Below are 17,722 nucleotides of genomic sequence, written 5' to 3'. Positions count from 1 at the left end.
CTCATATTTGGCTCCACCTGGGTCCCAGGCTCTCCCCTCCGCCTTGGGAACTATACTTTCTGGCTTTTACTGGCTTTTCCCCATGCCTTTCACCCAACATAATTTTGGCACGTTCCAACCGTTTTCATTACCTAGTCTGTGACTGCTACCCCTGTTCCGTCAGCGTAGCTAACAGCCCTCTTCTGCGTTCAAAAGGCGCTTCAAGCTACTTTCTGTTAGAAATCTGGCTTTGGCCGAAGTGTCCCCTCTCGGCCGGTTCTCCTTTTCCCTCACAAGGAACTGTTTCCTAACCTTTGTACAAAGTGTAAACGTCGCGGCCATCTTAGCCTTCTATTCAGCTGATGAAAGGGATCTACCTCCACACCATTTTTGTCTTGTGTAAACTGGAGCCTCTGTATATGGACCCGTATTTATGAAGGGTTGAGGTGCCAGGAAATGGGACAGTTTCAGTGCTCTTTCATCTTCCCGGCCATCCCCGGTCACCCCCGGTCACCCCCGGTCACCAGCGCCAAAACGGGCCCTTTGCCTTGTGTACGTCAGATACTCAAACATGGCGGCCCCCATGGAGCCAAGGCGACGAAGGCGCGGCCATCTTGCATCTGCGCAAACGCTGGGAACGCCTCCGACCCTGGGTAGTCGCCGTAAGGCACTGAGGAGGCCGAGAGATGAGGCCAGAGCCCACCAAGTTCTGGGAAGTAAGTTCAGTCACTGGGTGGTCGCTGTGGTAACGGGGGAGGAAATTCTGTCCGTGGCTGGGCGTGTTCGTGGACAGTGGTGATGGACTGGTATCTGTCGGCGCCAGCGTTTGGCGAGGCCAGTGGAATTCTTTCAGGAGCTTAGCGTGGGTCCGATTCCTATCGCAGGGGAACTATAAGAGGTCCGTGATAGGGTGTGTATGTGTGTGATCGGGGTACCTCTGGGACCAGTCACAGGGTCCTCGTGTAGTTTGTGGTTAAAGATCTCTAGAGATCCGCTACTGAGTGCCCAAGTCACATTCTGGTGTCTTTGGTGTTGTCCTTTGGCGGGGCTCAGTGATTGCGAACTGGAGGGTTTGTTTTGTCAGCGAATCGGTTTATGGTTCAGGTTTTGTTTGGGACTAAATGATTGAGGAACTGTCTTGGGGGTTAAGGTACGGAGGTTTCTGATCCAGGTTTTGGAATTAATCCGGGTGGCGGTGGTGGTAGCGCCACAGATTCCGATGTGGGCTGCAGCTCTGGAGGCCTGGGAACCATGGCAGGTGATGGGTTAGCCCCAGCCCTGGCTGCTGGAACAGAATTGATGCTCATTAGCATTCCCCTTCTGCCCAAGACCCTTCTCCACGACTGGTTTTTAAATCCCCTTTGGCACCTTCCATCACCCCTTGGTCTTGAATCCTCAGAAATGGAAGTTTTTGGCGAGATCAGTCATCTAGCATACCTAAAAGTAGTATGTTTTATATTTAAGATGCGGCTTCTACTCTTTGTCCTGCAAGTTTCCAGCGTATCCTCTTGGATATTTCTTTTCAGGGTCTTTCTGACACAAGTAAGATAACATCTCTGCCATGGTAAGCTCGGTTACTCAAAGATAACCTTTGTCAAATTTTCAGAATATTTCAATTTTAGACGTGTATGTTATGTGCTTAATATTCATAATTCAGATAAATTACGTAAATGGTACTATTAACTTTTTCGCTTTATATTATGTAATAAACATTTAGAAGTTGTTTTTACTGTTTGAGCCGGTGGTACTATAAGTGCATTCACATTAAGTTTATGCGTACATTTGGATAGAAGTGAAATGTTTTAAAATGTTTAGGTATTATTTTTAGGAACATTTTATGATTATCCATTTATCCATGAATTTTGTTTTTCCTGCCTTTAATCTTCAATCTAGACTATTACTTTTATTGCAGTGTATTGCTTTCTGACTCCCCTTTCCTTATAATCTATAACAAAAGATAAATTAATTTTAAATATTTATTTTATATTTGGTCATCTTAATTCTTAGTATTACAATATTTTTCTCTCTGCCTAACATATTATTTTGTGAAAATTTTTGAACCTATGGAAATATTGAAAGAAGTTTAATGTTAATACCAATATGCCTACTGGTTTTCTAAGTATTCATCCATTCCTCTGTTTGTGAATCATTCCTTATTTGTTGTCGATTTTGGTATATTTCAAAGTAAGTTACAGACATAAGTACCATTCCTCTAAATAATTCTGTATATGATTAACTAGAATTCTACTAATAACCCTTTAATTGCTTTATTTACTTAATAGGGAGGCATCTGATTTACAGATAATTTTGGTTCGGTATAAAGTAGAGTAAAAGTGGATTTCGAAGTGAAACAAAAGTGGATTTTCAGCCCTGATTCTGCTTCTTGCTCATTGTGTGATTGTCATAACTTGTGTCGCTTTACTTGTTGGCCAAAAGAGGAGTTAAACATCTTTTCCTCACGATTATCTCTGAGGATTATTTTTGGTTTTGTCTTTTGTAAAATTTGTATTTATATTCATTTTTTTCTCTCCCTTCCTCCCACCTGGTTTCTCTCTTTTTTCTATTAATGAAAACATTTAAAGCTGTAAACTTATATTACTGAACTACCATCAGCAATTTTATTTTAAATGTAGAATGCTAATATTTTTCTGATGTAAACCTGTGTTTTCCCTATGAAAAATCAAGTGAAGAAAGTAAAAATGACCTGTCAGATAGCACACTTTTGCCAATATTACCTTTTAAGAAAGTTTTAGGAATGGGGTTTTGGGTTACCAGGTATACCTTTATTGGCAATTTTCAATAGAATGTTAAATTATTCCCAAGAAAGGTTCTGCTCTTAATACTGACCCGATCTGTATATGCTTTAGGAGGATATAGGATTTTTCTATTTAAATTTTGTATCCAGCCACCTGACTAAAGGAATACAGACGTATTAGGCAAATACTGATAATTTGCCCCTTATATTCAAAAGTCATCTTTGATTATTTTTTTATACTGCATTCTACTGAGTGACATTCTAGACCCAAATTCTCAACTCTGCCATTGTAATGTGATAATAGCCTGAGATGAGATGTCATGGAATGCATGTAGCTGTGTTCCTATAAGACTTTATTTACAAAACAGGTGGTCCAGGTCCTGGATACTATATTACTGACTCTTGATTTAGGTGACCATATGGCTTTTCTGCACAAATTCACAGTTGGGCAACTAGACCCATGGACTAAATCTCCCAGCACCTGTTTCTGTTAATAAAGTTTTGTTGGGACCTGGCCACAATCATTTGTCTATTTTTTTGTATGTGGGCATTTTTGAACTACAACAGTAGAGTTGAGTAGCTGCCACGGAAACCATAGACCTCTCTTTTAACATGGAAATAATTTTTTAAAAATTAGTTTTATTGCTGACACTATTGATTACGAACAACATATAAACTTATTTGTTAATGTTATGGTAATTAGTATTTTATACTCTTCTGCTATGCAGATATCTTAAAATACGTTTTCATTTGCCATCCTCCTACTTTATATGTTCTTTTTTGTTGTTGTTGTTTTGAGATAGAATCTCACTCTGTCACCCAGGCTGGAGTGCAATGGCACAATCTCGGCTCACTGCACCCTCCGCCTCCCGGGTTCAAGCAATTCTCCTGCCTCAGCCTCCTGAGTAGCTGGGATTATAGGCATGCGCTACCATGCCCAGCTAATTTTTGTATTTTTAGTAGAGATGGGGTTTCACTATGTTGGTCAGGCTGATCTCGAACTCCTGACCTCGTGATCTGCCCACCTTGGCCTCCCAAAGTGTTGGGATTACAGGTGTGAGCCACCGCACCCGGCCTATATGTTCTTATGGAATATTTTAACACTATATATATTAAAACTTCCTAATATATTATTATCAGTATTATTTTTCCAGTCAATACTGATTTAGGCTTTATTAATTACTTACCGTTTTGTTCCTCTTCAGACCTTGCTCCTCTGCTTACACTGGAGTCATCTTTCTTTTGCTTGAAGAATATCCGTTAGGATTTGCTGTAATATGTAATTCCTCAAGAATATTTTTGCTGAGTATCCTTTATACATTTATACTTAGAATACTTTGCAAGTATCAAGATGTGGATGGCGGCCAGGTGCAGTGGCTCATGCCTGTAGTCCCAGCACTTTGGGAGGCTGAGATGGGTGGATCACTTGAGCTCAGGAGTTCAAGACCAGCCTGGCCAACATGGTGAAACCCCGTTTCTACTAAAAGTACAAAAATTAGCCGCGCATGTGGCGTGCACCTGTAATCCCAGCTTCTCAGGCGGCTGAAGCAGGAGAATCGCTTGAACCCAGGAGATGGAGGTTGCAGTGAACAGAGATCACGCCACTGGAGTCTTACTCACTCCAGCCTGGGCAACAGAGTGAGTGAGATTCAGTCTCAAAAAAAAAGAAAAAAAGTTAAAGATGTGGGTGGTAATGAATAATTTAAATAAGATAGTGCTTATTATTTGCTTAGGACAGTGTTCTCAGATTACAGTATCCTAGAATGTAAAAAGACCTCTGAAAAGGTGGATGTGTACACATGGTTTTAAAGAAAAATGTGTGCATCTTAACTGTCTATGTGACCTCCTTCCTAAAACTGGTCTGCCTGAGGATTGCCCTGCTGCTGGGCATCACGTTGTGACGATTCTTTTTCCCACATTCTCTTTCACTTACTAGCAGTAGTCATACCATGTCAACTTTATATAGAAGGGTGCTGTACCTCCCATATATTCAGAATGTTATATTTTACTAGCCCAGATATAAAAGCTTCTGGAGCACTAAATAAAAGAACAGAGAGATATTTGGGGGCCTTGATTTAAGGTGAGCATATAGGAACAGTGACAACATCTGGGCCTAAAAAGAATGTACCACTCAGAGTAATTTGCTCTTCAGCCCACAGGTGCTGAGAACAAGAGAAATCAAGTGAAGGAAGGAGGCGGAGTTTCCAAGACTTGGGTGTCATCATTTCTGGGGACATCCTTGATTGGAGATTGAAGTTTTTGAACCGAAATTTAGAGCTGATTCAGAAGAGACAAATACAGAACGTCCAAGTTAGCAGTCATTTCCCAAATTTAGGAGACAATGATGCAGGCCCAGGTGACTTTTGGTTTGTTTTATTCTTTCCTTTATTCTCCAATGTATTTTTAAAGTCTTGTAAAAATCAGGGTAATTAATCAGAAAAGTATAAATTGGAAATATCAGGACCTGGAGAAATCTGGGCAAAGAAGGATCAGGGATATATTATTCATAGGATTCATACTACATGATTCATGTTGGAATTTGTGACTGTGTGGGACCCCGTAGGTTACATTTGCTATAAATTTGCCTCTAGTATCTCTGACAAGCTATACAAGAGAAACATGATAAGTTATATCAACTGTGAGAAAGCAGACCAGTTTCTTGAGGGATGTTAATGTTTCATGGCTTATAATTCTGAGGCTCAAATACATCTTTGATAGTTCTTCACGGAGGTGTTAGGGTAGGTGGTATTCTTAACTGTAGCCTTCTCATAAATGCAAAAGTAGATTTCTTTTAGCTGTTTCTTCATTGTATTTAATGTTATTAACGCTGTCTAATAACATACACATATATATGAATTTGTCTGTGTGCATACATGTGTCTGCATATATATTCTAAGGATTTTTTTTTTTCCAAATTTGCTTAATCATGGCCAGGCGCTGTGGCTCACACCTGTAATCCCAGCACTTTGGAAGGCCAAGGCGGGTGGATCACCTGAGGTCAGGAGTGTGAGACCAGCCTGGCCAACGTGGTGAAACCTCATCTCTACTAAAAATACAAAAATTAGCCAGGTGTGGTGGCGTGCGCCTGTAATCCCAGCTACTAGGGAGGCTGAGGCAGGAGAATTGCTGGAACCCGGGAGGCAGAAGTTGCAGTGAGCCGAGATTGTGCCACTGCACTCCAGCCTGGGCAACAGAGCAAGACTCCATCTCAAAAAAAAAAAAAAACAAGCAAGCAAAAAAACAGATTTGTTTAATCATCTAATAATCTTTGTGCTTTATACATGTTTTATATAGTCTCTTTTATTTCATTCAGAATAAAATAATAATATGGTTAACTATATTAACCATAGTTATTTAGAATGCATTGTCTTGTGATACTAGCATCTGCCATGTCTTCATTACAGAGTTTGATATTGGCCTGAAAGCTCATAGTGAATTTAAGAATCTGAATTATTCATCTACTTGTAACTGGCATATACTTATGACTAGTTTGGTATTGGGAAATAGATGCTATATGTTATAGATGTTCTTTCATTAGCAAGAGGATTGGATAGCTGTGTATTACAGACATTTCTTTGACTTTTCAACATTGTTGAATGAATGGATGACCGCACAGTTACAGAATATTTTACTAGAATTCTTATTCTGTCAAAATGTACTAAGAAAAAACCCCACCAGCTTCCTATGTGGTGAAAATGAGCAGAATGACTTCCTTGACATTCTTTTCCTATCACCAAAAGAATATCACTTCATTAAACAGAAGTGTGTTATTACAGGAATCCCTAACACTGGAGGATGTGGCTGTGGACTTCACCTGGGAGGAGTGGCAGCTCCTGAGCCCTGCTCAGAAGGACCTGTACCGGGACGTGATGTTGGAGAACTACAGCAACCTGGTGTCAGTGGGTGAGGACAGCTGCCCTGTGTCACTCAGAGGGTGCCCAGTCAGTGGCCTTCCTTTCTCAGCTGCTTACCTGCAGTACTCTGAAGTGGTAGATTCTCACATCATTCTCTTGCCCCACACAAGAGAGTATAATCTACCTTCTTGTTACAGATCTGATACCTTGTGTAGTCCTTAAAATGTAACTCTCCTTTTTCAATATTGCCAGCCCCATTTGATTTGTCTAAATCTTCTGTCATTTCCCATGAACAGGGTATCAAGCCAGCAAACCAGATGCATTCTCCAAATTGGAACGAGGAGAAGAAACTTGCACAACAGAAGATGAAATCTACTCTCGAATCTGTTCTGGTGAGTGAGAGGAGCAGCCAGGTGGACAGCCACAGACACCATGTTCTGCCCACACAGAGCAGGCGTCAAAGCAGTGAGGGCTTCTGAGGACACAGCAACAGCCCCTCCATGACTCCTTCTTCCCAGGGAAGAGCTCTTTTTTGTTGTAGTATGGAAAATATGCCCCACTTTCTTTTCTTGTCTTTTTTTTTTTTTTTTGAGATGGAGTCTTGCTCTGTCACCAGGCTGGAGTGCAGTGGTGCAATCTTGGCTCACTGCAACCTCCGCCTCCCCGGTTCAAGGGATGCTCCTGCCTCAGCCTCCTGGGTAGCTGGGACTACAGGTGCGCACCACCACGCCCAGCTAATTTTTGTATTTTTAGTAGAAACGGGGTTTCACCATATTGGCCAGGATGGTCTTGATCTCTTGACCTCGTGATCTGCCCACCTTGGCCTCCCAAAGTGCTGAGATTACAGGCTTGAGTCACTGCGCCCGGCCCCCACTTTTTTTTCCTTGAGATTTCATCTTTGTTTATTTTATGCACATCTTGTTTTTGTCTACATAATTATCTTAGGATTTTCAAATCTGCCTTTTCTCATCCACTGTCACAGTGTCTCTGCTCGTGTATTACCTCTCTTGCTATGAAATTCCACTTTCCAGGCCTCTCCGGAAAGAGAGACCTTTGAACTCATTACTTTTTTCTGACTACTGCATCTTCCTGCCCTAGTAGGAAAATAATAATTTTCCTTCATTATTCCCACTCTGGGAATCATTATTTTCCCTCATTTTCTCCACTCTGGATGCTGTGCCCATGATAACCTGGTCTCTAATTGGCATTTATGTGTTTCTTAAGTTCTGTTATTCCTCCTATACTGAATCCTGAGTTTCTCCATACTTTTTTTTTGGAAACAAGGTCTCATCTGTCACCCAGGCTCACGGCAGCCTCGACCTCCTCGGCTCAAGCGATCCTCCCACCTCAGCCTCTTAAGTGGCTGGGACTACAGGCACACATCACCATGCTCAGCTGATTTTTGTATTTCTTATAGAGGTGGAGTTTTGTCATGTTGCTTAGGCTGGTGTTGAACTCCTTGGCTCAAGTAATCTGTCAGCCTTGGCCTCCCAAAGTGCTGGGATTACAGCGTGAGCCTCCGTGCCCAGCCCATCCTTCTTCCATTTTCTTTACTGTTCTCATAACTTTTAAAAGTTTTTTTCATTCCCATGAGTTAACTCTTCATTCTCTGGAAGAGACTACCAAATTAACTTCTGCCTTAATATTATCTAATGTATACTTTATTTCCATGTATTTTACTTGTCTTCATGACAACTAGCCTGTAACTTCCCATTTTGTGTATGAGGAACAAGAATCATCTTCCCTCTAAGAATAATGCTTTTGGCTATTCTTATTTAATTGTATTTTTTTAATTTTATTTTATCTTTTATGTTTTTATTTTAGATTCAGGAGGTGCATCAGGAGGTGCATATGCAGGTTTGTCTCATGGATATATTGCCTGATGCCGAGGATTCACTAGAAGCTCAATCCTGTCACCCAAGTAGTGAACATAGTACCAAATAGGTGGTTTTTCAACCCTTGCCTTCCTCCCTTCTTCCTCTTGGAGTCCCCAGTGTCTATTGTTCCTGTCTTGATGTCCCTGTGTTCCCAATGTTTAGCTCTTGCCTACAAGTGAGAATACACAGTATTTGGTTTTCTGTTGCTGAGTTATTTCACTTAGGGTAATGGCGTCCAGCTGCATCCATGTTGCTGCAAATGACATGCTTTAGTTCTTTTTTATGGCTTTGTAGTATTCCATGGTGTATATATACCACAGTTATCCTGTTCACCATTCATGGGCACCTAGGTTGATTCCATGTCTTTGCTGTTGTGAATCATGCTGCAGGCTGTCCTGTTTAAATCCAGGGTCTCCTTCATTACGGCACATCTTAAATTCTGGCATTACCTTAAGTGTTTTCTACATGCTGAACTCTCTTAAAGTTCTCTACTTTAAGATAATGTTTTGATTAATTAGAAAAGATCTTTTAATATCGTATATTATTTCTAGCCCAAACCATCAGACATTTATGCCTGCTGCAAATTACTTCCTTCCTAGTTTCGCTAATTCTGAACTTTCTTTAATTCATGTTAGATGTTTTGACTGCATTCATTTCTGTATAGCTTTTGCTTTTTTCATCATATTTGTAAACTGTTATTGAGATACAATGCACATATCACATGATTTCACCCATTTAAGGTGTACAAGCCAGTGGTTTTTAATCTATTCACCTAGTTGTGTAACCATACCACAATCAATTTTGGAACATATACTATGTATAAATATATATTCTCAAATAGTCTTGATGATTATGGTTCTACAGTAAGTTTTGAAATTGGGAAGTGTGAGTTCTCCATCTTTGTTCTTTGCTTTGAAGGTTGTTTTGACTATTCTGAGTCCTTTGAATTTCCATTTGAAGTTTAGAATCAGTTGTAAATTTCTACAAAAAGGGTGGCTAGGATTTTGGTAGGTACTGCACTGAGTCTGTGTAACAATTTGGGGGAGTATTCCCATTTTCATCATATTAAGTATTCTGATCCATGAACACTGGACAGTTTTATATCCTGTTAGGTCTTTGACTTCTTTTGACAATGCATTATCACTTTCAGAATATAAATTTGGTACATCCTTTGCTAAGTATATTCCTAAGTATAGTTTTCTTTTTGTTTCTGCAGTTAATGGAATTGTTTTCTTGATTACATTTTCAGATTATTCATTGCTAGAATATAGAAATAACATTAATTACTTTTCTATCATATTTTGATGACACCTAGTCCCAGTTAATCATGTTTCTTGTCATATGATTCCTTCCTTTAAAACTTGTGTTTTGGGTTGGGCGCGGTGGCTCATGCCTGTAATCCCAGCATTTTGGGAGGCCAAGGCAGATGGATCACTTGAGTTCAGGAGTTCGAGACCAGCCTGGCCAATATGGTGAAACCCCGTTTCTACTAAAAATACAAAAATTAGCCGGGTGTGGTGGTATGTGCCTATAATCCCAGCTACTCAGGAGGCTGAGGTGGGAGAATTGCCTGAACCCTGGAGGCAGACATTGCAATGAGCCAAGTTCATGCCACTGCACTCCAGGCTGGGTGACAAACCCCCCTGCCCCCACCACACACCCAAAACTTGTGTTTTGATAGCCTACTATATTCCAACGCTATCAACAGTACAAATAAGAAAGAAAAAACATACCATGTCCTTATTCTTCACAATGCTTTTGTTCTCTCAGAAGTAACCATATAACCGGTAATAAGCAGATATATAAATAACATATCTTGGAGTAAAAATTGCTATAAGGAAAGTTAAAGCAGCTGGTGGAACAGTAAGTGTTAGGAGTTGGCACTGTGCTTGTAGGGTGGGAACAGCTCTTTGTTAAGGTGCCTTTGAGCAGATAGATGATGAACATGTGTAGGCTCCCTGGATGAAGAGTGTTCCAGGTGTGAGACAATGAGAAGTTGAAAAATGACCCTGGAGTGTGTTTGAGGAACTTCTAGGAAGCTTGAATGGATAGAGTAGAGTGAGCAAAAGCAAAACTGTCTGGAAATAAGAACAGTGGGGGCATAGTTGGAAGTTTTGGTACAGAGGTCACATACTGCCTGTCAAGGGCATTCATGACCTTGATTTTATTCCAAATGAGTTGAGAACACAGTAGGGAGTTTTGAGTAGAGAAGTGACATGATATAACTAATTTATTTGATAGATTACTTTGCCTGCTACGTAGAAGGTAGACGTTAATGGGGAGGAGAGGGAACTGCTACACTCATGATTACAGTTTGTGACAGTGAAATAATAGGGAAGCTCATCTAAGCCCAGTGTCTGTAGCCCCCCACAGTCAAAACAATACAAATGTGGCCCAGAGCCTGAGACATGCAAAACCAGGTGTCCACCATAAATCACATTGCTAGCATAAACTATCTGATATGACCCAAGGCCTCAGGCATTAAAAGATACCCTTAGCAGGCAGAATATTCCAGGGGCTCAGAGGTTATCTTTTAGAAGGCAGTTAAGACGAGTTCTTTCTTTGGAATGTGTAGGGATGGAATAGCCCAGGCCTGCTGAGTTAACACTTTGCTGCAAATAATTGTTCCCTCTTTCTGTAGCAACATGGGATAGTATGATCCAGTTGGGTCATTAGTTGGAGTCTTAAGTATAGAACCTTTCATCTAAACTTGAGATTGTGCTTTGGGAAAATTAGTTTAATGGTGGTACATAGAATGAAGAAGAATAGCAAGTTTGGGGAATGTGATAATCACTCAGCATGTGACACTTTAAATCAAATGCTGAGGATCTCATGTTCTTCTGTTTTTTAAATTTATGATTTCTTTTTTTTATTTTTCTACTCTGTTACCCAGGCTGGAGTGCAGTGGCACAATCATGGCTCACTGCAGCCTCAATCTCCTGGGCTCAAGTGATCCTCCCACTTTAGCCTGGCTGGGACTACATGCCACCACACCCAGCTAATTTCTGTATTTTTTATAGAGAAAGGTCTCACTATGTTGCCCAGGCTGGTCTCAAATTTCTGGGCTCAAGTGATCCTCTTTGCCTCACGCTACCAAAGTGCTGGGATTACAGACATGAACCACCACACCAGGACATGATTACTTTTTAATTCCTAAATAAAAAATACATATATTTATCATGTAAAACATGTTGTTTTGGAATATGTGTACATTGTGGAATGGCTAAATTGAACAAATTAACGTATATACTACCTCACATACTTACTTTTTTTGTGAGAACACTTAAAATCTATTTTAGCAATTTTCAAGAGGCTATTACATTCTTACCACTCTTAGATGTTTGTTTTGTACACCTGGGTCTCCACTTGTGCACCTGATCATAATAGCGTATGGTTCATTTCAGTGGACTTAACGATTTCCCAAACTCTACATGTTGGATTGACAAGATCCCTGGCCCTGTGCCTTCATTCTTTTTTTCTACATGTTTCCAACTAAAGTCTCATCCAGTACTCTTTCTTTGAATAATTTGTAAATGTTGGATGTCATCTACATTGCTATTTCCAGATAAGGCCTTTTCGAGATTTATATATTCAACCAATTTCTTAATGTTTGTACTTGGATATGTGGTAATCGTCTTAAACTTTATGTGTTTCACAAGGCATGCTAAATTTTTCCCTTCATTCCAGATAGTAATATTCCTATTTTCATCATGAGGTTTTTTCTTCCTATCCAATGGCAGAAGCCATATAGTTTTGCGTTTTTTTTGTTTTTTGTGTTTTTTTTGTTTTTTTTGAGACAGAGTCTTGCTGTGTCACCCCAGCTGGAGTGCAGTGGTGTGATTTCAGCTCACTGCAACCTCCACCTCCTGGGTTCAAGCGATTCTTGTGCCTCAGCCTCCCAAGTAGCCGGGACTACAGGCATGTGCCACCATGCCTAATTTTTGTATTTTTAGTAGAGACACAGTTTCACTATGTTGGCCAGGCTGGTCTTGAACTCCTGGCCTCATGTGATCTACCCACTTTGTCCTCCCAAAGTGCTGGGACTACAGGTGTGAGCCACTGTATCCAGCCTGAAACCATATAATTTTTGGAATAATCTTTGAGTCCTCACTTCCATTAACCCTCTTTCACTTGTCCCGTTGAACCTATTAGTGAACCTTGTCATTTCTTTAACTATATCTTGATTTTCTCCACCTCTTATATCTCCATTGTTCCATTAACCACATTTCACAAAATGCAATTACCTTATTTTTTTGCTTCCTTGTGATTTCATTTTTTCCTAACTAAAATTAAACCTTCGTGAAAATTGGCTGAGTGCAGTGGCTCATGTCTGTAATCCCAGCACTTTGGGAGGCGGAGGGAGGTGGATCTTCTTGAGCTTGTGAGTTCAAGACCAGCCTAGATAACACAGCAAAAACCCATCTCTACCAAAAATACAAAAAATTAGCTGGGTGTGGTGGCACATGCCTGTGGTCCCAGCTAATCAAGAGGCTGAGGTGGGAGGATCACTTGAGCCTGGGAGGGAGAGGTTATAGTTGCAAGTAAGCTGAGATTATGCCACTGCACTCCAGCCTTGGTGACAGAGACCCTGTCTCAAAAAAAAAAAAAAAAAAAAGAAGGAAGGTGTTTGTATATCCCAAACATGAGCATAGTGACTTACACATAGATGTCATTCAGCAAACATTTGTAGAATAAATTAATACAGCCTTTGTCATTTGGGATCAACCTGTGTGGTCTGATATTTCTCTTATTTCTATGGTCTGGTGTCCTGCCAAATTTTGGGGTTCCCTGCAAAAAGTGACCTGTTTATATTTGACTATCTGTGTATTGTATAAAGACCTGTTTAGAAAGCAGCCAAATCTATATTTGTGATTGTGAATTATCTAGCCTTGTTTGTACAGTTGCTTTTACTTTTAGGTGTGTTTATATTATTGTGTTTTATTTGTAAGAAATGAAGGATATTTATACCTGGAATTTCCTTTATGTGTAAGAGATAAAAGGAATCTTACACATCTCTCCCAATGTGTAAGAGATGAGGGATATTTATATATGGAGTTCCCTTTATACTAAAATAGGGTTTTCAACCCCCTTTAGCTGTAATTTTCCACTACCTACCCAAATGCTATAAAACTGCCCTCCCCTTATCACCCTTTTCTGACTCCTTTTTTGGACTCAGTTCGCCTGCACCCAGGTGATTAAAAAGCTTTATTGCTCACAAAAGAATAAATAAATAAAATAGGGTTTTCACTAAAGAGTCACCTCACACCAAGGCAGTTTTAAAAAATAGTTTAAATAGTTTATTTCAAAACAAGATGATGGAGTGATTGACTGTTCTCTTCTTTCCTAGAAATCAGGAAAATTGATGATCCTCTGCAGCATCACTTGCAAAATCGAAGTATTCAGAAGAGTGTGAAACAGTGCCATGAACAGAATATGTTTGGAAATATTGTTAATCAGAACAAAGGTCATTTCCTGCTGAAGAAAGATTGTGATACGTTTGACTTACATGAAGAACCTTTAAAATCAAATTTAAGTTTTGAAAACCAGAAAAGGAGCTCTGGCCTAAAGAACTCTGCTGCGTTTAATAGAGATGGGAAATCCCTTTTTCATGCTAACCATAAACAATTTTATACTGAAATGAAGTTTCCTGCAATTGCAAAACCTATTAATAAGTCCCAGTTCATTAAGCAACAGAGAACTCACAACATAGAGAATGCCCATGTATGCAGTGAATGTGGGAAAGCCTTCCTCAAGTTGTCTCAGTTTATTGATCATCAGAGAGTTCACACTGGAGAAAAACCTCATGTATGCAGTATGTGTGGGAAAGCTTTCTCCAGAAAATCCAGGCTAATGGACCATCAGAGAACTCATACAGAACTGAAACATTATGAATGCACTGAATGTGACAAAACCTTCCTCAAGAAATCACAGCTCAATATACATCAGAAAACTCATATGGGAGAGAAACCTTACACATGTAGCCAATGTGGGAAAGCCTTCATCAAGAAGTGTCGGCTCATTTATCATCAACGAACTCATACAGGAGAGAAACCCCATGGATGCAGTGTATGTGGGAAGGCCTTCTCTACAAAGTTCAGCCTCACTACACATCAGAAAACTCATACAGGAGAAAAACCTTATATATGTAGTGAATGTGGAAAAGGCTTCATTGAGAAGAGGCGTCTTATTGCGCATCATCGAACTCATACTGGTGAGAAACCCTTTATATGCAATAAATGTGGGAAAGGCTTCACCTTGAAGAACAGTCTTATCACACATCAGCAAACTCATACAGAAGAGAAATTATATACATGCAGTGAATGTGGAAAAGGCTTTTCAATGAAGCACTGTCTCATGGTACATCAACGAACTCATACTGGAGAGAAACCTTATAAATGCAATGAGTGTGGAAAGGGCTTCGCTTTGAAGAGCCCACTCATCAGACATCAGCGAACACATACTGGAGAGAAACCCTATGTATGCACCGAATGTCGAAAAGGTTTCACCATGAAGAGTGACCTCATTGTACATCAGCGAACTCATACTGCAGAGAAGCCATATATATGCAATGATTGTGGAAAAGGCTTCACTGTGAAGAGCCGCCTTATTGTGCATCAGCGAACTCATACTGGAGAAAAACCCTATGTATGTGGTGAGTGTGGAAAAGGCTTTCCAGCAAAGATCCGGCTAATGGGACATCAACGAACTCATACAGGAGAGAAACCTTATATTTGCAATGAGTGTGGAAAAGCCTTCACTGAGAAGAGTCATCTCAATGTACATCGGCGCACTCATACAGGAGAGAAACCCTATGTATGCAGTGAATGTGGCAAAGGCTTAACTGGGAAAAGCATGCTCATTGCACATCAGCGAACTCATACTGGGGAGAAACCTTATATATGCAATGAATGTGGAAAGGGCTTCACCATGAAGAGTACTCTCAGTATACATCAGCAAACTCATACTGGAGAGAAGCCATACAAATGCAATGAATGTGATAAAACCTTCAGGAAGAAGACATGCCTCATACAACATCAGCGATTTCACACAGGAAAGACTTCCTTTGCATGTACTGAATGTGGAAAATTCTCTTTGCGCAAAAATGATCTTATTACACATCAGAGAATTCACACAGGAGAGAAACCGTACAAATGCAGTGACTGCGGGAAAGCCTTCACTACAAAATCAGGGCTCAATGTTCATCAAAGAAAACATACAGGAGAGAGGCCCTATGGATGTAGTGATTGTGGGAAATCTTTTGCACACTTGTCTATCCTTGTTAAACACAAGAGAATTCACAGGTAGTCATTTTGGGAAAGCCTCTTGCCAGATGTAGGCCCTTAAGATATCTGCAAAGAAGAGTAATTTCATGAATGCAGACTACGTGGTTGTTTATTTAGTGATCAGTTACTTCATGTTTTGTGTCAGAGAAAACATGTACAAAACATTTGAGAAAATATTTTAGGACATTATGTCTAAAAATTGTATACTGAGAAAAATCCTATGAATGTGGCAGACTATAAAAGCCTTTGGTGGGAAGATAAACCCCCTCAGAAGTGATCATAGATCATGAATAAACTACTAATTCGTGGAAATGTAATAATTATAGGAACGTCTTTGCCCAAAAATAAAACCTCAACAGATTGAGAGAGTTCACACTGGAGAAATACTTTCCTCTGGCAGTGAATGTGGCAGAGTTTTCAGTAAAATGTTTTGCCTCATCCTGTGCTAGGAAATAATGCAGAAAAAAACTTATGGAAGCATTCAATGTAGAAGACTTTTAGGAAAATATCAGAGAATTTAATGAAGGAAAGAAGCCTTGGCAAAATGATGGATGAGAGCTTTCTGTCACAATTCTAACCTTAACAGATAATATGCCTCATGTGCATTTGGGAACAGGATAGCTTGAGCCATATTCCTAGTTGCCTTGTCACTGATTTTATACATTTCAAATTGTGACTTCCTCTAATCACGAACTAAAATTTAATATTGTATATAATACCGGAGTATTTTATGCCTGCCTCATTTTATTATATGATTAGCTCCTGCATTTCTTTGGTTCTAAGTTTGTGTTATTTCAGAATAGCTAAAGTACTTCAGAATGAAACTGGATACAGTATATTCAATTCATAAGTGTAATTGACCATACTTGAATATGTTTAAGTTTATAAGTAACATCAGGTGTTATGAAATTAATATAAATAAGATGTTTTTGTAAGTTTTTATTTTGAAATAAGTTTAGATTCACAAAATCTTACCAAAATATTCCAGAGTTCTTGAATGCCCTTAACCCAGCTTCTTCCAAAGATAACAACTTACATAAGCATAGTTCATTACCAAATACAGGAAAGTGAAATTGTTACAATACTGTTAACTACAGAATTTATTTGGAAATCACCAGTTTTAACATGCATGCATTTTTGTTTGTTTTTTATATGTAGCTTTAAGAAATCTTAACACATATATTGATTCATGTCACCACCACCGTAATCGAGATTCAGAATGTTGCATCAATGCAAACTCCCTCATGCTCCTTTTTTATAGTCACAACCTCTCCTCAGCCCTAACCCTTGGCAATCAGAAATCTTTTCATCTTTAGTTTTGTCATTAGTAGCATGTTATAAAAATGGAATCATACAGCATGTACCCTTTTGGTATTGGCTATTTCAACTAAAGCAAATTAACCTGAAATCCATCCAAGTTGTTCTGCGTATCATTGTTCTGTTTTTATTGGCCACTAATAATCTATGATACGAATATACCACTATTTGTTGATTCACCCACTGAAGGACATTAGTTTTGTTCCCAGTTTTTCTTACTGTTACAAATAAAAATCCTATGAACATTTGTACACACAGGCTTTGTGTGAGCACAATTTTTTACTTCTCTAGGATAATTACTGCAGAGTATGATTCATGGGTCATAAGGTAAGTGTATGTTTACCTTTGTAAGATACTAACCAGAGTGGTGTTTCATTGCTCACCAACAATATATAGAAAGGTTCAGTTGCTCCACATTCTCCCACTTGATGCTGTCAGTATTTTTTTTGTTTTGTATTGTTTTGTTTTGAGATGTAGTCTTGCTCTGTTGACCAGGCTAGAGTGCAGTGGCACGATCTTGGCTTGCTGCACCCTCTGCCTCCCGGGTTCAAGTGATTCTCCTGCTTCAGCCTTCTGAGTAGCTGGGATTACAGGCGCCTGCCACTGCGCCTGGCTAATTTTTGTATTTTTAGTAGTGACGGGGTTTCATCATCTTGG

General features: G+C 39.6%; 1 protein-coding gene across 29 annotated transcripts; it reads left to right on the top strand.

The window, feature by feature from the left end:
• Positions 1-529: 529 nt before the first annotated feature.
• Positions 530-17,322, top strand: ZNF615 (zinc finger protein 615). 29 transcript variants are annotated; one of them, XM_063802146.1, is made up of 8 exons: positions 604-695; positions 1,506-1,543; positions 4,066-4,372; positions 4,887-5,090; positions 6,511-6,637; positions 6,885-6,980; positions 8,413-8,532; positions 13,813-17,322. In XM_063802146.1, the coding sequence occupies exon 8, from the start codon at positions 13,899-13,901 to the stop codon at positions 15,768-15,770; it is 1,872 nt and encodes a 623-aa protein (XP_063658216.1). In that variant the 5' UTR covers positions 604-695; positions 1,506-1,543; positions 4,066-4,372; positions 4,887-5,090; positions 6,511-6,637; positions 6,885-6,980; positions 8,413-8,532; positions 13,813-13,898; the 3' UTR covers positions 15,771-17,322. The 29 variants fall into 29 exon arrangements, with proteins under 29 accessions (XP_003316631.1, XP_054528667.1, XP_063658214.1 ...); XM_054672687.2 differs by having other exon boundaries at positions 606-695; positions 1,444-1,543; positions 8,413-8,445; XM_054672684.2 differs by having other exon boundaries at positions 619-877; positions 1,444-1,543; positions 8,413-8,445.
• The last annotated feature ends 400 nt before the right edge of the window (positions 17,323-17,722 follow it).

Source organism: Pan troglodytes, chromosome 20 (assembly GCF_028858775.2).
Source record: "Pan troglodytes isolate AG18354 chromosome 20, NHGRI_mPanTro3-v2.0_pri, whole genome shotgun sequence".
Lineage (NCBI taxonomy): Eukaryota > Metazoa > Chordata > Mammalia > Primates > Hominidae > Pan > Pan troglodytes.
Note: the sequence above shows the minus strand (reverse complement) of the source record. Positions and strands in the feature narration are given on the sequence as shown.

Coding starts and splice junctions, on each gene's coding strand:
- ZNF615 (XM_016936747.4), top strand. CDS start 666: ATGAGGCCAGAGCCCACCAAGTTCTGGGAA. Junction 6,638..6,884: donor CAGCAACCTGGTGTCAGTGG/GTGAGGACAGCT, acceptor TCCCATGAACAG/GGTATCAAGCCAGCAAACCA. Junction 8,446..13,812: donor ATCAGGAGGTGCATATGCAG/GTTTGTCTCATG, acceptor CTTCTTTCCTAG/AAATCAGGAAAATTGATGAT.